The sequence below is a fragment of the Bubalus kerabau genome, chromosome 16 (assembly GCF_029407905.1).
Source record: "Bubalus kerabau isolate K-KA32 ecotype Philippines breed swamp buffalo chromosome 16, PCC_UOA_SB_1v2, whole genome shotgun sequence".
NCBI lineage: Eukaryota > Metazoa > Chordata > Mammalia > Artiodactyla > Bovidae > Bubalus > Bubalus kerabau.
In genome coordinates this window covers 69,150,167-69,171,014 of record NC_073639.1, presented here as the reverse complement: position 1 = coordinate 69,171,014, position 20,848 = coordinate 69,150,167, and the positions used below count along the sequence as shown (strand labels likewise).

The 20,848-nt window shown below is 54.6% G+C and overlaps 1 protein-coding gene across 1 annotated transcript in view; it reads right to left on the bottom strand.

Annotated features, from left to right (window-relative positions):
- Window positions 1-20,174, bottom strand: part of SGSM1 (small G protein signaling modulator 1) — a 70,360-nt gene extending 50,186 nt beyond the window's left edge. Inside the window, exons 1-2 of the mRNA XM_055550318.1 lie at window positions 20,051-20,174; window positions 19,910-19,953 (exon numbers count right to left, since the gene is read on the bottom strand). Coding sequence (XP_055406293.1) covers window positions 19,910-19,953; window positions 20,051-20,069 — 63 coding nt within the window. The 5' untranslated portion in view covers window positions 20,070-20,174. The remainder of the gene's footprint in view (window positions 1-19,909; window positions 19,954-20,050) is intronic.
- Window positions 20,175-20,848: the final 674 nt, after the last annotated feature.

Genomic DNA, 20,848 nt, shown 5'->3' with positions numbered 1-20,848 from the left:
AAATTAACCTCCCAGGGGCAACACGGCCACCAAGGGCAGCCCGCACGGGGTGTGAAGGAGGGCTGCAAGCAAATAGACAGAGAGAGCAAGATTATAGTTCCTGCGTATATCACTGCTTCCAAAGCTCTCTCCTACCTGCCTCGCCTCTCTGGATCAGCGTAAGAACGGCATGGTAACACCCTCGCCTTTTATAGAGGAGGAACTGAGATGGAGGAGGGAGCACACTTCCTTCCTTTGCAAAGGGCAGTTCAGGGTCCTCCGAAATTCATCCCCAGAAACCCAAACTGGCACTATGATGGGGTTAGGAGCTGGGAGCCCTGATCTACAGCCAGTCTGCCAGAAGGATGAGGAACAGCCTGAAATTTGTGATCGGTGCCTGAAATCGGGGGGGTGGGGTGGGGGTCAGTATTATGGGACTGGGCCCTTAACCTGTAGGATCTGATGCCACGCCTGGGTAGATGGTGTCAGAACTAAGTTAACTATAGGACACTCAGGTGGTGCCAGAGAATTGTTGTGCAGAAGACGCACCCGTCCGCTGTCAAAGTACTGTGTGGGGGACAGGTGAGAGCAAAGGAGAAACGCACAGGAGGGGCATGTTTTCACAGCTCGCCGACTGAGCACAAGAACGTCTGGCTCTGCGGGCCTGTGTGCTTCTTTTAGCAGCAGGACAGCTCTTGCGGGGGAAGTGCAGGGTGGCGGGGAGGGTCAAAGCCTGACCGCCCCATGCCATGGCAGGCCCCAGCTCCTTCCAGAGAGAGGCCTGGCTCCCTTTTAAGCAGGTCATAGCCCTCCTGCCGACGTCCTCCTGTTCCTTGGAGGTGGCCATCTGCCGGTCACCCTCTGGAGTGGCTCTGACGCGGGGACCCTGCTGCCCGCCGCCTCCTCCGCCACAGTGAGTGTGGAGATGACCAGGCCCATCAGCTCCCTCCACAAAAGGAGGCTGTGAGCTTCTTGAAGGCACGTGAAAAATCCCTCAGCTTTGACTTCTGGTTCGGCTATCAACTAAGAGGTGCCCTGAGCCTGGCACCGCCCCTCAGGGCTGTGGTTTCCCCCTCTCTCTGACCTCAAATACCTGCTCAGGATGCCTTAAACTCTTTCCCTTCCCTTTCCTTGTCACTGTCTTTCCAATCCTCTAAACCGTCATCTCCCCTAATGTTACAGGCTCAGCTATGGCCCTCCCTGGCCCCCCACCAAATATGTATCTTGAAATCTTATCCTTCGGTTCCTCAGAACATGACGGTATTTGGAGATGAGATCTTTACAGAGTGATTAAGTGGAAATCAGGACATTCAGAGTGAGCCCGAATCTGTTATCATCTGGGGTCCTTACACGAAGAGGAAATTGGAACACGGACGGTCACAGAGGAAGAGCACGTGAAGATACAGGGAGCAGACAGTCATCGGCAGCCGGTGGGGGACACCCGGCACAGACCCTTCCCGCGAGGCCCTTGGAAGGGACCCGTCCTGCCGACACCTTGATCTTGGACTTCCAGCCGCCAGAACTGTGAGGAAATGCATTCCTGCTGTTCAAGCTGCAGAGTGTGTGGTACCCTGCTATGGCAGCCTGAGCAGACTCACACCTCTGCCATCTTCCTCTCTCTCCAGAAGACCTGGGGCATCCCGACCCATGGCGCGTGGCAGGTGACAGTGATGAAGTGCAAGTGGGGTGGGGCCTTGGTGGGGGTGCTTTTACTTCTTGGAGCTGCAGGAGGGCCTGGCCAAGCAAAATGAAGATTCAGAGGTCCACTGGTGGCAAAACCATGGGCAGGTGTTTTGCTCTGGGGGCAAAAAAACTGGGTGGGGGTGTTGCTCTGTGCACTTGAGTGCTAGCTAGAGGGCTTTCTGGTTTGGGGCTGCAGAGGAAGGAAGAGTGTGGGGTTCAGGGGCCATGGGCCTCTGGGACAGAGAGAGGAGGGCAGGGAGAGGGGTGGGCCGTGAGAAGGTTCTGATGATGTGGCAGCTGCCACAAGGCACCACTCGGATCTCATGAGGACCGGAGGCTGGGAGAGCTGCTGTCCCCTTGGAACAGGGTCACCTCAGCTGCACAGATAGCCCCTCCAAAGTCTTGCTCCTTCCCGAGGTCGGGGGGGTGGGTGCCATACAGGGAATGATGCATGTGGCTGTGAAGATCCAGCATCCTTGCCCTCACACGGGACAGCTCACAGGGGCCCTCCCAGCTCCCCACGGGGCTGGTGGGGGCTGCCGGAGACTTCCGTGGAGACCAGCTTGGGGCCCAACTTCTTCCTCCGCCCACTCCCGCTGCTCCGCCTCACCTCCCCTGGACCTGACCCCAAGAGTGGGCCCCCGTAAACCTCCTGCATCCTGATCTCCATCTCAGCACTGACCTCCCATCAACGCGTCTGGACAGCAATCTCCAGGAACAAGTTGCAAATGATACAAACGCAGGGGGAACTCATCTGGTCAGGAGGCAGGAGAATCAGCCCTTGGGTACTGAGCTCGAGGTAGGGAGAGCTGAGGGGATGGAGTCAGACAGTCCTGGGCCCGAGGGGCCCTTAGTCCTAAGAGCCACTTGCAATGGGGACTGGCAGAGCTGCGCCAGGAGGGGCCGAGAGGCACCAGCGCCAGCTGGGAACTGGTTACAGATACAAACGCTTGGCCTCACCCTGGACCTACTGAATCAGAAACCCCGGGCTGGTTATCAAGACCCTCAAGCGATCTTCTGCACGCTCAGACTGCACAGAGGAGCTCAGGAGATGGAGACGGAGGGCAGGAGAGAGTAGGGAAGGGTGGGGGAGGATATAAAACAGGGAACTGCCCCCAAATCCTCAAGGAAGAGACGCGGCAGTCAAGGCTGTGTCCAGGGACCCTCCCCACACAGCAAGCTCCTTCTGGGAATACCTTTCGCACACCCTGGTCAGGCTGCGGGCAGTGGAGGCTCCTGGCTCCCCAGTGTTAATATCACAGAGTGCTGCACGCTTCCTGCGGTCTCTCAGCATCCTTCCCTTGCCGTAGTCAACAGCCTTTTATTAAATTCATCTTAATGTCCTCGGTTTGGGGGAGCCATCTCCTTCCTATCGGCACCCTGACTGCACACATGCCCTGTCTCAAGTTCAAAATCTGCGGAGCAGAGAAGACTGTTTGCTTACAGCTGTGGATCCTGAAACTCAGGTCTTGAGGTCACACAGTCAGGAAGCTGGCTGCAGGGAGGAACCTTGGGCATGGATCCAGGGTGGGAGGCTGGAGGGGAGAACGCAGCACCGAGGTGTTCTCAGCCTGAAGGAGGGGTTCTGGTGAGTAAAGACCCCTCCCCACTTCCGCTGGCTCCCAGATGTGGGCTAGAGCGTCTCCCCAGAAGTTAATAACAGGCCGACAGCCGGAGGCCAGGGAGGAAATGAAAAGGCAATGCCGTGGGAGCCTGCCCAGGAAGGTCACTGAGAATCCTGCAGAAGAGGGCATGGGCTTGCGGCGGGAAGAAAGAAGCTGCTGCCCACTCCTGCATGAGTTGGGGGAGACCATACCCCAGGACTGGCCAGCACTGTGGGCGGGGGAAGAGGGCCTGGCAGCCACAGAGGGCCTCTCAAACTCTCAACCACCTTCCCCCTCTCAGGCCACCAGACATGGTTTTGAGCACGGTCCACTTTGGAGGCAGACAGCTAGGAAGGACCGCGGGGTGGTGTGGAGACAGTGCGGGTGGCAGGGTGGCATCCTGGCATCCAGTGTGACTTCCCAAGCCTAGGCCCAGGAGTCATGCCCCGTCTTGGCGGCACGCAGGCGGTGGCTGTGGTTGGCGCTGCTCTGGAGCCGCACAGACCCGCGTTCCCACCCCGGCTCAGCCACCAGTGTCCCGTGTGGGCACGGTCAGGTCACCCCCCTGCTGCCACTTTGGCTTCCTCAACCGTGAAGCGGAACCTGTCACCCCGCAGGGCTGCGCTGAGCGTTAAATGGGACGTCGCTGGTGAAAGGGCAGGCCGGGCCAGTACACAGTAGGAGCTTTATGGCACTAAAGCGTACTCTCACCTTTTTGGGGGGCACTTGCTATGCTCTGGGGACTGTTTTTGTAAACACAACCTTAAGGAGGCCATTTCCCAAGTTATTCCCATTTTACAGATGGGGAAACTGATACACAAACACAGAATTAGCTAATCTGACCCAGGCCATGAAGAGGAGTCAGGACTCAGACCCAGGGCCTGATGATCACTACACGTCTGTGGATCTGTGGATCACTATGTGAACCTGTTCAGTGTTCATCTCTCCCAAGGAAACCTTGAGCCCCTAGGCCAGTGCCTGGACAGACCCAGGGCCTTTGTTCTAATAATACTTTGTCTCTCTCTGCAGAAGTCAGAGGCCATTGTGAAGCAAATACTTTTATTTTCCTTTTTGTTTTATCATTCTGCTTTTGTTATTAAAGAAAATGTTTACTAACAGTACCTACTAAGTGCCAGGTGAGCTGTATAAAAAGTCTGATTTAATCAATAGACCATTATTATCCCCTACTTTAAAGATGGATAAAGTGAGGCATGGAGAGTTTATATGACCTGCCTGAACATCACACAGCCAGGACTTGAACCCAGGTCTGCCTGACAACCTGACCTAGAGTCCTGCCTCCAGTCTTGCCCAGTCATGGGTCAGGCCCTGAGAAATTTGTGAGGCGGGACTCCTTGGTGTCTCCCAACTTGGGGCTGGAAAGAGGCGTTGAACTAGGAGTCAGGAGACCTGGCTCACTCGGATGTGACTCTGCTAACCATTGTGGGGACCCTTCAGAGGCACGGGGGGACCTCAAAGGTCACAGTGGTCAGGAAGCTGCAATCCCTCTCCAGTTCCATTCTCAGGAGTCCTCCAACATCGGCTTGCATCCCTCCAATGATGGGGAGCTCACTCCTTTTGGAACCAGCTTCTCAGCTCTAAGGATAGGATGTCGGGAGGCAGGTGAGAGAGGCTAAGAGCTTGGGAGGTGGAGTCACTGACCTGGGGCCAAGTCCTTGGCCACTCACTGCCTGCCTGACGCTGGACAAGCTTCCCCATCTGGAAAACGGTGTGTGTGTGGGGGTCTTAGCACCCCTCACCTCACCAGGTCAACGTGAGGCTTGAATGAGATCGTGGACACAGTGCCTAGCACATAGTAGGGATTCTACAAACAGTAGTGACTCTTGAGATGACAGTGACGGTCAGGTTCACTGCCCGGCCTCGGGTGGACTTTCATGAGGGTTAGTTACTCAGCAAATGTGCAGGAACTAGGAGGCTCTTCAGCTCTATTTGTGCGAGCAACCTCAACTTGCTCTGGCTGTGGCCCAGCCCCCGCTCCACGTCAGGCCTGGAGCAGCTGCCCCTGTACCTCTGGCCTCACCCTGCAACCATTCAGAAAAATGCCCCACCCTCCTTCACTCCAACCTCCCTCCACCTGCAAATATTTAAACAGCATAAAAGGAGGATTCATCTCTGAAGGGAGGCAGGGAAATCCGGGCCAATCTGCACAGCTGGAAGGGGGGCTCCTGAGGAGCCCCCCAGGCCATCCTCTCTCCTCCTCATACCTGCCACCTGCCCACACCCAGGTACTCTTACAGTGCCCACCTGGAGCCCTGCCAGGTTCCAAATCACCTTGCTTCTCCTCCCTGCCTCCCCACACTGTGCTGTGTTCACCCCTTCCAAGCCCCTGATGGGAATCACTATGCAGGACTGTCATTAAGGGCTGTGGAAAATACGGGCAGGGGGCCTTAAGTGGGACCCAGCACACAGTTGCCACGGTATAAAGGGAGGCACTGTAGTGACGTAAGAACATGGGTTTGGAGCCACCAGGCTGCGGTCGAACTCCAGCTCTGCTGTTAGCTGGGGAAATCCTAGGCCTCAGTTTCCTCATCTGTGAAATGGGGACGATGTTTTGCACCACCTCACAGGGCTATGAGGAGATTCCAAAGACAAAACAGGCACAGCACTCAGAACTGCCCTAAAACAGAGCGTCATACGTGGCACCTTAGAACTCATCAAGTCCTGATCGTCACTACACAGCTGTGGATTTGCCTGCTCAGTGTCCGTCTCTCCCAAGTAAACCCTGAGCCCCTAGGGCAGTGACCGGACAAGCAGTTCGGTATATATTTGGTGATCACTCTGATTATATTAATAACACTAACACCAGCATCCAGTGCTTGTGGAACTCGGTTCCAGGCAGTGTCCTAAGCCCTTCTGATGGATCCTGTTTGCTCCTGTGTAAGGCTGGGGTTGACAAACTTCTACAACGAGTCAGACAGCAAATGTTTCAGCCTTTGGGGCATGGCTGCCACGTAAAACACAGGATGCCCAGTAAAATGTAAATTTCAGATAAATATATATTTAGCATAAGTATGTCCTAAAGAGTGCATGGTGCATGTTGAAATCCAAATTGAATTGGGCGTTCTGAATTTTCATTTGCTAAATCTGGCAAACCCCTTTTCAGCCACCTATGGTCTAAATGAGTCTCTTTTGTTTTTATAGCTGTTTGTAATGTAGAAAGCCCTCTCAGCTCAAGAGCCGTCCACAAACAGGGACCCCCTGTTTACAGCACCCAGCGCAGTGCCTGTGGCCCATAGGAGGCCTAAACAAACACCCCTGGAGCTGCCACCTGCTCCTCAGAGGCCAGCGAGGAGCGTTCCCACCCCAGCTGGGGTCTCAGGGGGTCGGTGCCTGGCCGTGCAGGCGGGTGACTAATGCTGAGGCAGCATCAGCTTCTGAGATGAAGGCCCCCAAGCAGCCTGACTCTTAACAACTCTGCAAGAAACTCAGTGGAGAGGACCGCTAAATTAGGATGCCTGGAGGGCCTTTGAGGTGGTTTTAAAAATAACTCTCAGCCTGTGGGGAAAGTGGGGAGAAGAGGGATGTGACACAGAGGCCCCCTCAACGATGACTGGGGTGAGGGCGTGAGTGGTGGATGGGCTGGGCCCCTCTGCAGGCACTCCAGATGCTGAGAGCAAGATGCAGACACCATAAGAGGCCAGTATTTCCAATCCTGCCTGGAACAACTGACTCCTGGATGTGGGTCCCCAGGGGCAACGCCATGGGCTCCCCTCCACGCCTTTGCCCATGTGGTGCCTTCTGCCAGACACCCCTCCATGCACACTCCAGCTTGCAAACTGCAACTTGGGCTTCAGCTCAGGTGTCCCCTCCTCCCGGGAGCCTTCCTGGACTCTCCATATCCCAAGAGGGGATAAGTGCGCCTCTTCCACATTCCGCTGACACCTGCCTTCCCAGCATGGATCACGTGAACCAAAACGCACTTGTTCACTCAACATTCATAGGGGACCTCCTCTGCGTCTGGCATCAGGCAGTGAGCAGATTCAGTCTCTGTCCTCATGGAGGTCACAGTCCAGCTGAGTGGAAAGATATTAACTAAATCACACCAACCAGTGTGAAGTGAGACCAATTCTCTGCAGCGAAAAAACTTGGTTCTATGAGAATATAATAGCAAGGAAACTGGGGAGGTGGGGAGATCAGGGAGGGCTTCCTGGAGGAGGTGATGCTCACGTTCTGAAGTACAAGTAGAAACGAACTCTCTGGGTTTCGGATTCACCAACTGGAAAGCAGAGGGGAAAAGCTTCCTCCTGCTACTGCCCCCACAGAGGCGCCCTGGAGCTCAAAGGAAGGAACAGATGTACGGACGGTGTGGCAGGGAAAAGCACTACATGGAAATAGCTGGCGGCTCTGCATTTTTCAATTTGTTACGGGCGAGGCGCGCAGGCGGTGAGAGGTGGGAGGGGCTGGAACCGGCCTGATAGGTGGGGGAGGGGGAGGGGAACGGGAATATTCTGGGAAGCTCCAAAGCTCAGACACAGATGTGGGGGCTGGACCCGGATGGGACCGCCCTGCAACTCGTGACCGCTTCCATGTGGCCCCCACCTTCCCTTCCAGCCAAATCTTGTCCCTTCCCAGTCGCACGTGCACCCCTTCTGGGTGACCCACGTGACTCCCACCAGCTGACCTTGGCTTCCGAAGTCCTCTCCACCCGACACCCTACTTCCTACCTCCATCTCCAGCTCTGGAAAACCAGCCAGATGCTCAGACTTGGAACCAGGTAACGTGAGCTTCTCACTCCCTCCTGAGATGCCCTCAAGTTGCTGTGATGCTCTGCCCACCCCAATCTGTTCCAGGTAAAGAAGCCGCCTGTCAGTGCAGGAGACGCAAGAGAGGCGGGTTCGATTCCTGGGTCGGGAAGATCCCCCAGAGGAGGCAAGGGCAACCCACTCCAGTATTCTTGCCTGGGAAACTCCATGGACAGAGGAGCCTGGTGGGCCACAGGGGTCGCAGAGAGTCAGACATGACTGAGCGCACACACACGGAATAACACCCACAGCACAACTTCCAGGATTCAGATCCCAGCTAACACACTCGTGATCTCGGGCAAACCGTGTCCCTTCTCTGAGCCTGAGCATTCCCATCCGTACAGTGAGTACTATCCACATTAGTGCTACATTATTGTTTGTCTTAGTAGGGCCTCACGGGCATAAGATAATACGTTCCATAGCAGTATCTCTTGGCTCTGCCGCTGAAGGCAAAAGAAATAAAAGCAAAAATAAACAAACGGGGCCTGATTAAACTTAAAAGCTGTTTGTACAGCAAGGGAAACCATCGACAAGACAAAAAGACAATCTAAACAGAGTGGGAGAAAATATATGCAAATGATATGACTGATAAGGGGTTAATATCCAAAATATACATAAACACTTAGACAGCTCAACACAGAGCACTGAATGTAACAGCAGCCGCACAGCAGGTGCTTCCTGCATCTGTTTTACGTAAGAACAACCAGCATTTACTTATAAGGGCCTCACTGTGCCTGGCACTGTGTTTAGGGGGTTTATCTCATCCAGTCCTTGTGGTAATTCGGAAAAATGGGTACAATTACTCTCCCCACGTTACAGATGAGGAAGCTGAGTCTCGGCGAGACGAAACGACTTCCCAGAGCACACGGTTTTCAAACGGCAGGGCAGGGGTTCAAACCCATGACTGTCTGCCCTGTACCGAGCCTGGCACGCAGTAGACGCATTCATTCATTCAACAGACACATACTGATGCTTCCTGCATGCTGTGTAGGCGCTTTACGAAAGTGAGCCCAGAGACTCACAATAATACAGGTATTCTTGTTCTTATTCTCATTTTCCCAAGGAAGCAGTGGACCTGGGAGGGACAAAGACCGTCGGGCCTGTGAAGAGGCTGCGATCTGAATCCAGGTCTCCTGCTCTGCAGTCCCAGGTCACGGTGGGGACCCCAGCAGCCAGCTGGACAATGCACCTGCTCTCTCAGCCCAGCGCAGCCCAGCATCACCGTCACAGCTGCGGTCCAGCAGCGCCTGCCAGCTCCACTCTACCCCAGCCGGCATCTTTCATCACTCACCTCTCCCAGCTTACCTCCTAGCTCCCTCTCTCTGCCACTCATCGGTTCCCCGAATCACAGTCACAAAAAGAAACGACCAGGCAGAAATGCTTATTAGTAAATGAAAGAAGCCAATCTGAAAAGGCAACATACGGCATGACTCCACCCGTAGGACATTCTGGACAAGGCAAAACTATGGAGACAGTAAGAGGATCAGCGGTTGCCAGGGGCTGGGGGGAGAGAGAGAGATGAGCAGGCAGGGCACAGGCAGTTTTTAGGGTACTGAGAGTATTCTTCCCAGGTGGCTCAGTGGTGAAGAGCCCATTGGCCAATGCAAGAGACATAAGAGATGCAGGGTTCGATCCCTGTGTCGGGAAGATCCCCTGGAGGAGGGCATGGCAACCCACTCCGATAGTCTTGCCTGGAGCATCCTATAGGCAGAGAAGAGCCTGGCGGGCTGCAGTCCAAAGGGTCACAGAGTTGGACGAGACTGAAGAGACTTAGCACGCACGCACGAGAGTATTCTGTGATACTGTAATGGTGGATACCTGTCCTCATGCATTGGTCCAGACCCACAGAATGTACATCACTGAGAGGGAAGCCTCATGTAACTATGAACTTGGGGTGACAAGGATGCATTCGTGTAGGTTCATCCATTGTTAACAAATGTCCCACTTTGGTGGCGGAGGGTCCATAATAGGGGATGCTGTCCATGTGTGGGGGTGGGGAAAGGGAAAGTGAAAGTCGCTCAGTCGTGTCCGACTCTTTGCAACCCCATGCACTATACAGCCCATAGAATTTTCCAGGCCAGAATACTGGACTGGGCAGCCTATCCATTCTCCAGGGGATCTTCCCAATCCAGGGATCAAACCCAGGTCTCCCGCATTGCAGGCGGATTTTTTTACCAGCTGAGCCACAAGGGAAGTGGGGGTGGGGAGTATAAGGGAAATCTCTGTACTTTCCACTTAATTTTTACAGTGAACCTAAAACTGCTTTTAAAAATAAAGTCTATTTTTTTTAAAATGTCTTTCCCTCACTCTACCGTTCATGGAGGATGTTGGCAGGGGTTCCAGCTTTTGGGCAGACAGGATAAGGCACTCCTCCGTGCCCTCAGTCTGCATAGGCTGAGGGGGCCTTCAGGGTCTCGCAGAGCTGGGGTCTGAAGACCTCAGTTAGGACGTCAGCGACCACAGGGAATGGATCAAGTCTTCCCTTTCTGGACTCTCTCTCACCTGCAGTTCCGGGACTGACCTGCCGCACCCTCCCCGCCCACATCCTCCCGTCCTGCCCGCCACATCCACAGGTAAGGAAGGCAAAGCCCCAGGGGCATCCTTCTGCCGGCCCATCCGTGTGATGGGAGTGAGCAGACAAATAAATGATAGACGGTCGCATGTGAGTCTTCAGACGGTTAGAAAAACCCTCCCTCCGGTTCCTCACTCTTAATGACCCTAAAGGTGGCTGTGGGGCTTGCAGGAGAAGCAAACGCCTCTCCCAGCCTGCTGCCAGCTCGGCCCCAGTTAATGGTTTACTGATGTGCTATAAATAGTGCATATAAATAGGAAACCTGCATTGATTCTCAAGAGTCGGAGGACTGGCCAGCCAGCCAGCCAGGCCGGGAAGGAGAGGTGTTCTAGGGCTGAGAATGGGGTTCCCACCAACCGGACGCCCTGCACGGGTGCCCTAGACACCCCTTGACAAGAAGCCTCCCCCAGTGCCTGATGCTAAGAGCACTTGCCAGGGAGCACCTTGGGCAAAATGTCCTTTCAGCCAATACTCCTATACCCAGTCAATGGTGGAGACGGAGGAGCCTCAAAGACAGCTGCCCCAACTGCCCCCCGTCCCCAGGGGAAAGGGCCCAAGTGTTTCACATCCTGAGCTCACACCCTGGACCCCCGCCAGCTTTCTCCCGGGTGCCCTGCCCACTGCATGTGGTGGCTCCCCTGGCAACACTCCTGTTTCTGCAGACCCACGGGCCTTGGGGATGAGGAAGGTGCACACAGACTACAGACGGTGCCGAGATTCTCTGGAAGGCTGCCTGAAATTCGGGGGTGTAGGGGCCACAGGAAAGTAAGAAATGGAATTCCCAGATGGTTCACACACAGTGTGGACCAGAAAACGGAGTAGCCACTTCCAGCAAACCTTAGGAGGAAAAGCAGTGAGATACTGTGTCTCAGGGTTGGGTGGAATCCTGGTTTTTACCACCTCTGTGACCTTGGGCAAGTCACTTCACTTCCTCTGTGCTTTGGTTTACTCATCTGTAAAATGGGATGATAAATAGGACCTAAATAGTCAAAGCTATGGCTTTTCCAGGGGTCATGTACGGATGTAAGCCCTGGGCCATAAAGAAGGCTGAGTGCCGAAGAATTGATGCCTTCAGACTGTAGTGTTGGAGAAGACTCTTGACAGTCCCTTGGACAGCAAGAAGATCAAACCAGTCAATCCTAAAGGAAATCAACCCTGAATATATCATTGAAATGGGTGGGGCTGGTTAAAATACCCAGCTGTGCTGCTTCGCAGCTGTGCAACCTTCCTTAGTCTGGTTTCTTAACCTCTCTGAGCTTCAGTTTCTTCATCAGTAAAGAGGAGCTGCAATCTGTACCTATCCTAAAGGAAGACTGCTTTGTGGATTAAATGAGCCAGAGCTAAGCACTTAGTGTTTAATAAATGGGTAGTGGTAAAGATGTCTTTATTTCTTTTTTTTTAAAAAGAAAAATAATAGCTGCTCTAATTCTAATGTTCTATTTCAACATAATGCACTAAATAATAATTAGAGGAGAATTCACTGAACACTGAAAGTATCACCAAGCCCCTTGACCTCCTGGGGCTTCAGGTATCTGATTTTTGTATGGAGGTCTACTGCAAAAGGTCCTGTCACTGTCCTTTACAAACACCCAGAAACTGAATTCCTTCAAGATTTTGCAAAGAAAAAGCACCAAATAAACCTCCAAGCAAAAACTACTCATCTCCTATCTTCTTGCACCATTAAAAGAAAGGAAAATATGCCACCCACCCCCACTCGAGTCCAGCCCTCCTAGCTGCCTCACCCAGGGGCTCACAGTGCCTAAGCGGCAGGGCCGGCAGGCTCACGAGGGTTTCAGACCTCCTGAGGCAGAGGAATTACTTCCCCTGGGGACCGAAGAGTGGCCAGACACAGAGGGACGCTCCAGCTGCCCACCACAGGATGGTGATGCTGTCAGTCAAGACTCAGCTTCCCGGACTCCTACTCAGGAGGCTCAGTCCCTCTGGATCCCCAAACACGCCCCTTCCCCATCCACAGCACCCCTCCTGTGGCCCTGGCCCTGCCCCTCACCCCCTTTGCCCCAGGCTGACCCAAGAAGAGCACGATCCCACACTGAGGGCACCTGCAAGTTCAGTGTGACCAGAAAGGGGAGCAAAATGTCCTTCTCACGCTGAACTGGGTTCTATCTCACTCTTAAGTGGGTGAGCCAAGCACTGTGCCTGGTCCCTGCACAAAGAGCCCTCCGGTGATAGCACAACAGAGCGGTAGATGATGCCCCAGCGGACTGATACACGAGGAAACTCAAGTCCAAGAGGTTCCCGCAGCCCCCAAAGGGCAGGGCTGTGACCTGAACTCAAGGCTGTCTGCTTTCAAAGCTTGGCCTTATCCCCAACTCCACACTTCCGGCGTCGCTCACAACCACGTGTGGGTCACTGGTTTGGGCTCCGCAGTGATACAGAGCAGGATACTGGAGCCAAACTCCCAAGCTGTGTCACTGACAATCTCCGTGACTGCAGGCAAGGTCATCTCTTGTGCCCCAATATCCTTCTCTGTTATGGAGAACATTTTATCCACTTCAGGGGGCACTGAGATACTTAAGTGAGGTCACTCATATAAAATGCCCAGTAAATGCTGTTCTTTTTTTTTCTTTTTTAAATCTTTAATCCATTAGAATGGCTTTAGTAGAGCCCTTGTTTTCCTTGAGTGAAAGCTCTCTAAAAGTCTTATCAGCTACTGAGTTTTTTTTTAATAAGTCTTAAATACAGACTTGGCAAATTCAGAGTAGAGAAAACACGGGGGAGACTTGGCTCTCGGAAAGTGATGCCGGCCAAATCAGATGGTTGGAGGTTCTTAGAATCCCTGAGCTGTCCGACCGCATCTGCTTAGAAAGCAGGAGAGCGAGACAGGGAGAAGGGGCCTGCTAGGAGGCCACAGATGGTTAGGGTCAGCGTGGGGACAAGGACTCGGGTGTCCTCACCTCCCATTCTGGGGTCTGCAGCCAACAACTGTGGGCCCAACTTTGGGGGGAGGCGGAAATGCCCTTTCCCACGTGCCAACCAGCACCCTCTCCTGAGCCCCCCAGGAGGTTACTGCAGGGGGACCTGGGCAGACTACACCTAAGCAGGAAAGCCAGCATCCTTCCCGACTCCCCTGTCACATTGTCCCCAAGCCCACCACTATCAAAAGCTCCAGGAAACCGCATTGCCAGATACACGAGAACAAGCATCAAACCGGGCCATGTGCAGATATGGCTGCATTATTCATGAGCACTTCTGCCGTCTTAAGCCTGAAAACACAACACACGTGAACTGATTTGAGTCAACCCTGCTAGCATCAGAGCGCCCCCAAAATATCCCACCCAGGATTCCTGCTGTCATTGCTTCCACTGGGCCAGCGTTTTTGGAACCTGCGCTTGGCCCGGCGGGGGAGTGTGGGGCTGTGATTTCCGGCCCAAGAATGGAAAGCTCAGAAAATATAAGACAGGAGTTTCCTCTCTTGCCTAACCACTCTGAATCCTCATTTGTCCCTCCATGTACTGCCCATCTGGCAGCCACGCGTAGGTGAATTCACACTCCTCTCGTGATCAACCCCTCCCCGCACCCACCCACCCCGGCTTCCATCTCACTCAGAGTAAAAGCCAAAGCTTCTGAGGGCCACAGGGCCCTGCACGACCGGCTGCCTGTTCTGTCTCCTCCTCCTCCTCCATTCTTTTTCACTCTGCTCCAGCCTCACTGGCCTCCCCGCGGATCGCTGGCCCCTCTCAAGGCCTTTGCACGCACTGTTTCTTCTGTTGGGGACACCCTTACCGCAGATGTCTGCCCGGCTGGACTGTGCTCAACACCACCCCGTCAGAGAGGCCGCCCTTGAGAGTCACCTCTGGAGCATGCTTCCCGCCACGCTCCACCGCCTTTCCTGCTTTATCTTCCTCACAGCTCCCGTTGTTTCTAATACCTATTTATTATGTATTTATTAAGCTTCACAATAGAGCTTCCCAGGTGGTGCTAGTGGTAAAAAACACACCCACCAATGCAGGAAACGCAGGTTTGACCCTTGGGTCAGGAAGATCCCCTGGAGGAGGGCATGGCCACCCACTCCAGTATTCTTGCCTGGAGAATCCCATGCACACCGGAGAGTGGTGGGCTACAGTCCATGGGGTCACACAGAGTCGGCCACGACTGAGCACAGCTTCTCAAGAGCATGTGAGCAGGGATGTTGTTTTTGTTCGTTTCTCAATCTTCCTGCAACAGTGCCTGGCACCTAGTAGATGCTCAAGAAATGTTTGTGGAAAGGAGACAGGAAGTTTCCTTCTAAGAACTGGCAGAAAAGCTCCGTCTCAGCCCTTGCTGCCAGTTGAAACCTCCTGAGGTACAACTCCAAGCAAGACCCTCCCCTGCTCACAAATCGTCCAGAACTCCCCACTCTCTGAGGGGGCAGATGCTGCAGCCGGGCATTCACAGCGCTGCACAGGCTGGGACTCGGGGACCTCTCCTGACTCATCTCCTTCCCCTACACACATCGGCTGGCTTCTGGGGACTCTGCTGAAGCTTGTGGTTCCCAACCTCTGCCCTTTGGGAATGAGGGGCCATGAGGCCGCCCTCCAGATCCTGGCAAAGCGGGATCTGAATCCTGGCTTCTCCCCCGGCCAGCCGTGTGACCATTTCCGTGCCTCCTCTTGTATCCAGCAGAGGAGGTGGCAAGTCTCCCTGTTAGGGCTGTCTGTTGTGAGGGGTGAAGGAGGTAAGCATCTAGGGACCACTCAGCCCAGCTGTGCTATTCTGAGCTGGAAACTTCCTCGTGCCGGGGGCTGTGCTGTGCTTTGCAGGATGTTGAGCAGCATGTCTGGTCTCTCCCCACTAGATGCCAGAGCATCTCCAGCTCTGACAACCAAAGACGTCTCCGGACATTGCCAAATGTCCCAGTGGGTGGGGGGTAAGGCTGCCAGATTTAGCGATGCATATTTATTCCAAAAGACTATTCATTGTTTATCTTAAATTTGAATTTAACTGTGTGGCCTTGTGCTACCTGGGAGGCGAAATTGTCTCCCCTCCTTCCTCAAGAGCCACTGGGTTAGAGGGACGCCACCGCAGGGTCTAGTGCTAACACCCCTGTGTCCCTTCTTGACTTCCTCCAACCTTCTCAGCACGTCCCACCCGCCTGCCCTGATCGCCCACTCAGGGGCAGGGAGGTTCAGCTCCCCAAACAAGCCCGGCTCAGCCGCTGTGATGATGGCCCCCCCGGAACAGCCCTCACGCCAGCTCCAGGGAGCAGAGCTAAACGCGGCTTCCTCTCATCCCCAGCCTCTTTCCCGGGGTCTCTCTGCCGACCCACAAGCCCCCGCCTTCTCCCCTCTGGTTAAGAGGCCAAGCAGGCCCAGCCAAGAGGCAGGAAAACAACGCAGTTAGTCACTTTGCTTCCGTTATCAACCCGTGTCACGTGGCTGGCTCCTTTAATGGCAGTCGTCATGGCAACGGGAAGCCAGTCCCTGCTGCTCTGGGAACCAAAACAAAATTAAAGGGGTGGAGGCAGGGAGGAGCAAAGAGGGGAGGGCTAAGGGAGCCAGCAAGGAGCCAGGAGAGAGTGGCTGGATTTGACTGGAGGAAATCATGCTGAGGCCATCCTGTCCCTAGCTGTCCCTGGGGAGGGAGACAGTTTAAAAAAAAAAAAAGATTCCTGTCCTGGAGAAGCTCAGGCTAACGTGTTGGGTGTTTTCACATGGTTTATACTGACAGGTGAGTAATTTTCATCCCCATTATGAATAAACTAGAATCCAGACACGTGTGAAGGTAAAGACAGATGCTTGTCCGAGATTGCACAACTGACGGGCAGTTTCAGCTCCACCCTCTTCTTTCCATGTTCCTCATGTCCTCCCCATGCCTTTCCTCTTGCTTTTAGGATAGGATCACATGCTCTGCCCCCTCTGCATGCAGCCCTCTGCACTCCAGCCATTTCCGAGTCTCCCCTCCCCACCTCCCCGCGCCCATTCCTCCAAGTTTGTGGTTCTCCCTCCAGCTACAAAGTCTTTGTGTGTGCAGTTCCCTCTGCCAGGAACTGTTTTTCCTCTATCTCTCGCTACCTCATACCTTCACCTAAAAAGCCTACTTATCCTTCACACAGCTTCTTAAATACCACTTCCTCCAGGAAGCCTTCCTGAGCCACCTGCATGCAATTACATCTCCCGGATGCGTGCTCTTGTAATGCCAGGTGATGCTTGCTTCTCCTCCAGACCTTGATGCACAGCCTGCAATTACTCCTTTAATTACATTACCCCTGGGATGTCTGTCAGGGTCTGTCCACCATACTGGAGTGTCAGCCCCAAGAGGACTCAGCCCATCTAGTTCACCGTGGGATCTGCAGAGCCCGGCCGAGTCAGCACTCAACCGCGCTTCCAGCCCCACAGCCTCTGCTGGCCTTTGTGGCTTCAATGGCTCAGACAAAAGCTTGCAGACCCACTTGGCTTATCTATAGAAATTCGCTGTTAAGCTGCCCCGGTCCAGAAAGAAGGATGGGAGGCACCTCTGGGCGAGGCTGTGACAGGGAAGGATGTGGCTTTGAACCCAGAGGGTGCAGGGAAGGAAGACTTGACTTGACTCCTAGTTTTCTAAGCAAAGAGCTCCCCTTTGCCTTCCCACTGGAGATGCTCCCCGAGGAGGTGGTCAGAGGAAGGAAAGGAGAGAGGAGGTCTGCTTTGGGGGGGGCGTGTGTGTGGCTGGATTTGTCTCCATACCCTTGGGGGGGTACCCATGCTGAACAGGGGGGTCAGAGACAGAAAACTGTTCCCCTTTACTGGTTCTGTGTCCCTGAAACATCTCTCCCTCTCTCTGGGCCAGTTTTCTCATCTGTAAAATGGAAATTATAGCACCCACACATACTGAGATTGTGGTGCCGTGTAGACGTGGATGGGGATGTTTGTGATTTAGCCGGTAAGAGCCTGGCTCTGATGCCAGACCAGGCTTGGGAGGGTCTGTCCCTTCTGGGCTGTGTGCTCGTGAGGAACTCACGCCTCCTCTGTGAGCCTCAGTTTCTGTGTCTGTAAAATGGGGACAACCTCACTGACCTCATAAAATTACTGTGCACACAGGATACAGCTTAGACTAGCCTCCAGGAAGTGGAAGCACTAATTACCAAAATGATGAGCCCTGAGAAATGCAAATTTTAGAATCAGCCATCAGCTTGCAAAGTCCTGCCCTCTGATTGCACTTTAGGGTCAATGGATACTTGAGTTCTTTACCAAACTTGCAAGGTCTGCCTCTGCACCCCCACCCACCCCTGCCCAGGCATCAAGTGGGATGGCAAAGGTCCCTTAGACCAGATGGCCTTGGCCTCCAGTCAGGCAGAAAGCTCATCCCAATCGCCAAACTCAGAGGCTCACAGGAGAAAATGCAGCCCTCGACCACCAGGGGCAAAGTGTCCCCCACAACCTGGCCAATAGCCCAAAGCAGACTGACATGGATGGGACCTCCAAGGAAACTGGACCAGTGCTTCCTCCTCCAGACGTGGAGAAACTGAGTCCCGGAGAGGGGAAGGAACTTGTAAGGGCATTGAGGGAGCTGGTGGCAGAGCTGGGTTTAGGGCCTCAGCTGGAGGCCTGCCCAGAGCAGAAATCACTCCCTCCAACATGCTCACAATCTCTTCTGCTTGTAGCCCTGGCCCCCACGCCCCCGACCCTCAGTGGAACCATTTCCTTAAAAACACAGCCATTCTGGGTGAAAACCCCTGGAGAGAACATAGAACATCTGGATTTAATGAAACAACGAACACAAAAATTGCAGGTTTTTACTTTGAAGGCTTTTGGAGGGGGCGGTCTATACCCACTCTCCCCTGAAACAGTCATCTGAATGCGTAGCTTTCGATGGAAAGAGGTTCTAGACAGAGCTCTCTTCAGGTCCCCACAGGGGTCTCTGTGAGCGTAAAAGTTCTGGGCCTTTCTGAGGGATTTCATGTGTATGTCTCTTTACTCAGAGACACTAGAATGTGCAATCAGCCTGGAACGGATCCTTTCAGCAACAGCGGGACGTGCCACACACGGAGACACACACACACACCCACGCTCCCCGAGGGGGGAGGGGCAGCAACAGGTTCCAGCCCTGAGACTGCCCTTGGTGGCTGGCTGGCTTCCACCGTGCGGGGAGAGCCTTTTTGGTGGTCAACACTGCCCCCAGATACCGACACCCTCAGCACACACAGAGGCACAGAACCAGGCCAGCCCCCTCCGCCGAGAGCAGAGGTGAGGCAGCCTCGGCATTGATGGGATCCCAGGTGGTGGGATGCAGAGTGACATGGGGGGGGGAATGCACACACACACACACACAGCCGCAGCCTCACTCATCCACACACAGATTCACGCCATCCCATGTCACACGCACAGACACAGCCACTGGCTCACTCATTCACAGATTCCTTCATCACACAGATACACATCATAATCAGAAAACAGATAAACACACAGATGCATGGACACATAGAGATACACTTAGATATCTCCAGGGAGATGCGTGGATGTGCTCAGATACACATACTCACAGCTACACGTCCTCACCCACACAGGCATGTGCGTGCACACACACACACACACACAGACACACGCACACACACAGAGTCCAGGTATCTAAATGCTTCCCTAGGCACCCATCACTATAGATTCTCTTGCTCTGTGAGAAGTCATGAACTATTAACTCTGAAGGCTAGACTGGGCTAACCCCACGGAGAGTGAAGGGTCAGAGGGGCAGCTGAACCCTGACTAATTCTCACCTTCCTGCCAGAGTCGGGTGGGTGGGAGGTCAGGGGACCCTGGCTGCCAGGAGAGCACGCACACATGCCTACAAGTGGACTTAACCCACTGGCCTGGGACTCTCAGGGAGGGGTCCCCTGGCTCCTAGGGATGGCTCCTAGGACTGAATTTAGGGGAGGGGTGTGTGTAGGGAGCTTTATTTTCCCAAAGTGAATTTTCCCCCCTTCCGGAAGTCTGGTCCATTGCCTGCAGCCCCATCCTGGCTTCCCCGACTCAACAAGCCCTGACAGCAGCAACTCCCCCACCCTCCACCCCAGGTGCGTTTCTCACCTTGATGAGACCCACCCACATGCTCTTCCACAAGAGGGGATCCTACCGAGACACATCCAGGTATGCCACCCCCCCAGCCTGGGGGCCCTCATGCAGCAGTTGCTCCTGTACGCAGCATAAAAACACCCAGGGCCCCCCTACCTCGCTACTCCCACCCCCAAACTCACCTGCTTCTAGCCCTGCGGGAGGTTAGCCCCCACCCAGGTGGGCCCCCCACCCCAGCTGGCCACGCGTCTTTGGAGACGCTTCCCTGGGGGTGGTTGCTGCGGCCCCCTCCCCGGGGGGTCGCGCCGCCCGCCTCCGCCCGGCACTCACCTCCTTCTTGACCGTGCGCAGCAGCCTCTGCCGGGTCTCCGCCTCTGTGGGGTGAGACGGGAGGGCGGCCGCTCAGCCCAGGGCTGGGGGCCGTGCTGCGGAGCTGCCCTCCCGCCGCCCTCGCACCCTGCGCCCCCTTACCCGCCAGCCCCGAAGCCATGGTTGCGCGCGCGGCGATCCGAGTCCGGGTGGCGGCGGCGGCGGCGGCTCCCGGGCGCTCCACTCGCTTGCTGCAGCCGCGGCGGGGCGGGGCGAGCGCCGAGTGACGGTCCAGGCGCCAGACGTCAGGCCCCGCCGCGGCCGCCCCACCCTCCCGGGAGCCACGCCGGGCCGCCCAGGTCCTCCCGGAGGCTCCTCCCCGCCCGACACACACCCTCGGTCCCGCGCGTCCCGAGGAGCCGGCGCCTGCACCTCCCTCCCAAGGGGAACCCCACCACCACGACCACTGCCATGCCCACCCTCCTTCTATGGGGCCGGGAAAGACATCACTTAGTCACTGTCTGCTGTGTGCCAGGTTCGGATGTGGCGGTGGGGGGCGGGGGTGGGGGGCTACTACCGACAGTCTCCTAGCTGTTTTCTCCTCTTTAAAATGGATAGAGTTTGATCACCTCATAGGAATGATAGAAGACTTAAATTAAGTCCTGAATGTAAAGCACTTAACACACATCTAGGGGGAAAGGGCCAGCAACCATAAAGGATAGCTGTGCTGCTATACTATTATTATTATTATTATTATTATTATTACTACTACTACTACTACTACTAGGACTGCTGTAGGCATACTTCTTTTTATAGTGCTTTGCTTTGCTGCACTTTACCGATATTGTGGGTTTTGCTTTTTACAAATGGAAAGTTTGTGGCAACCCTGTATCCAGCACGTCTATCTGTGCCATTTCCCCAGCGGCATCAACTGGCTTTGTGTCTCTGTCACATTTTGGT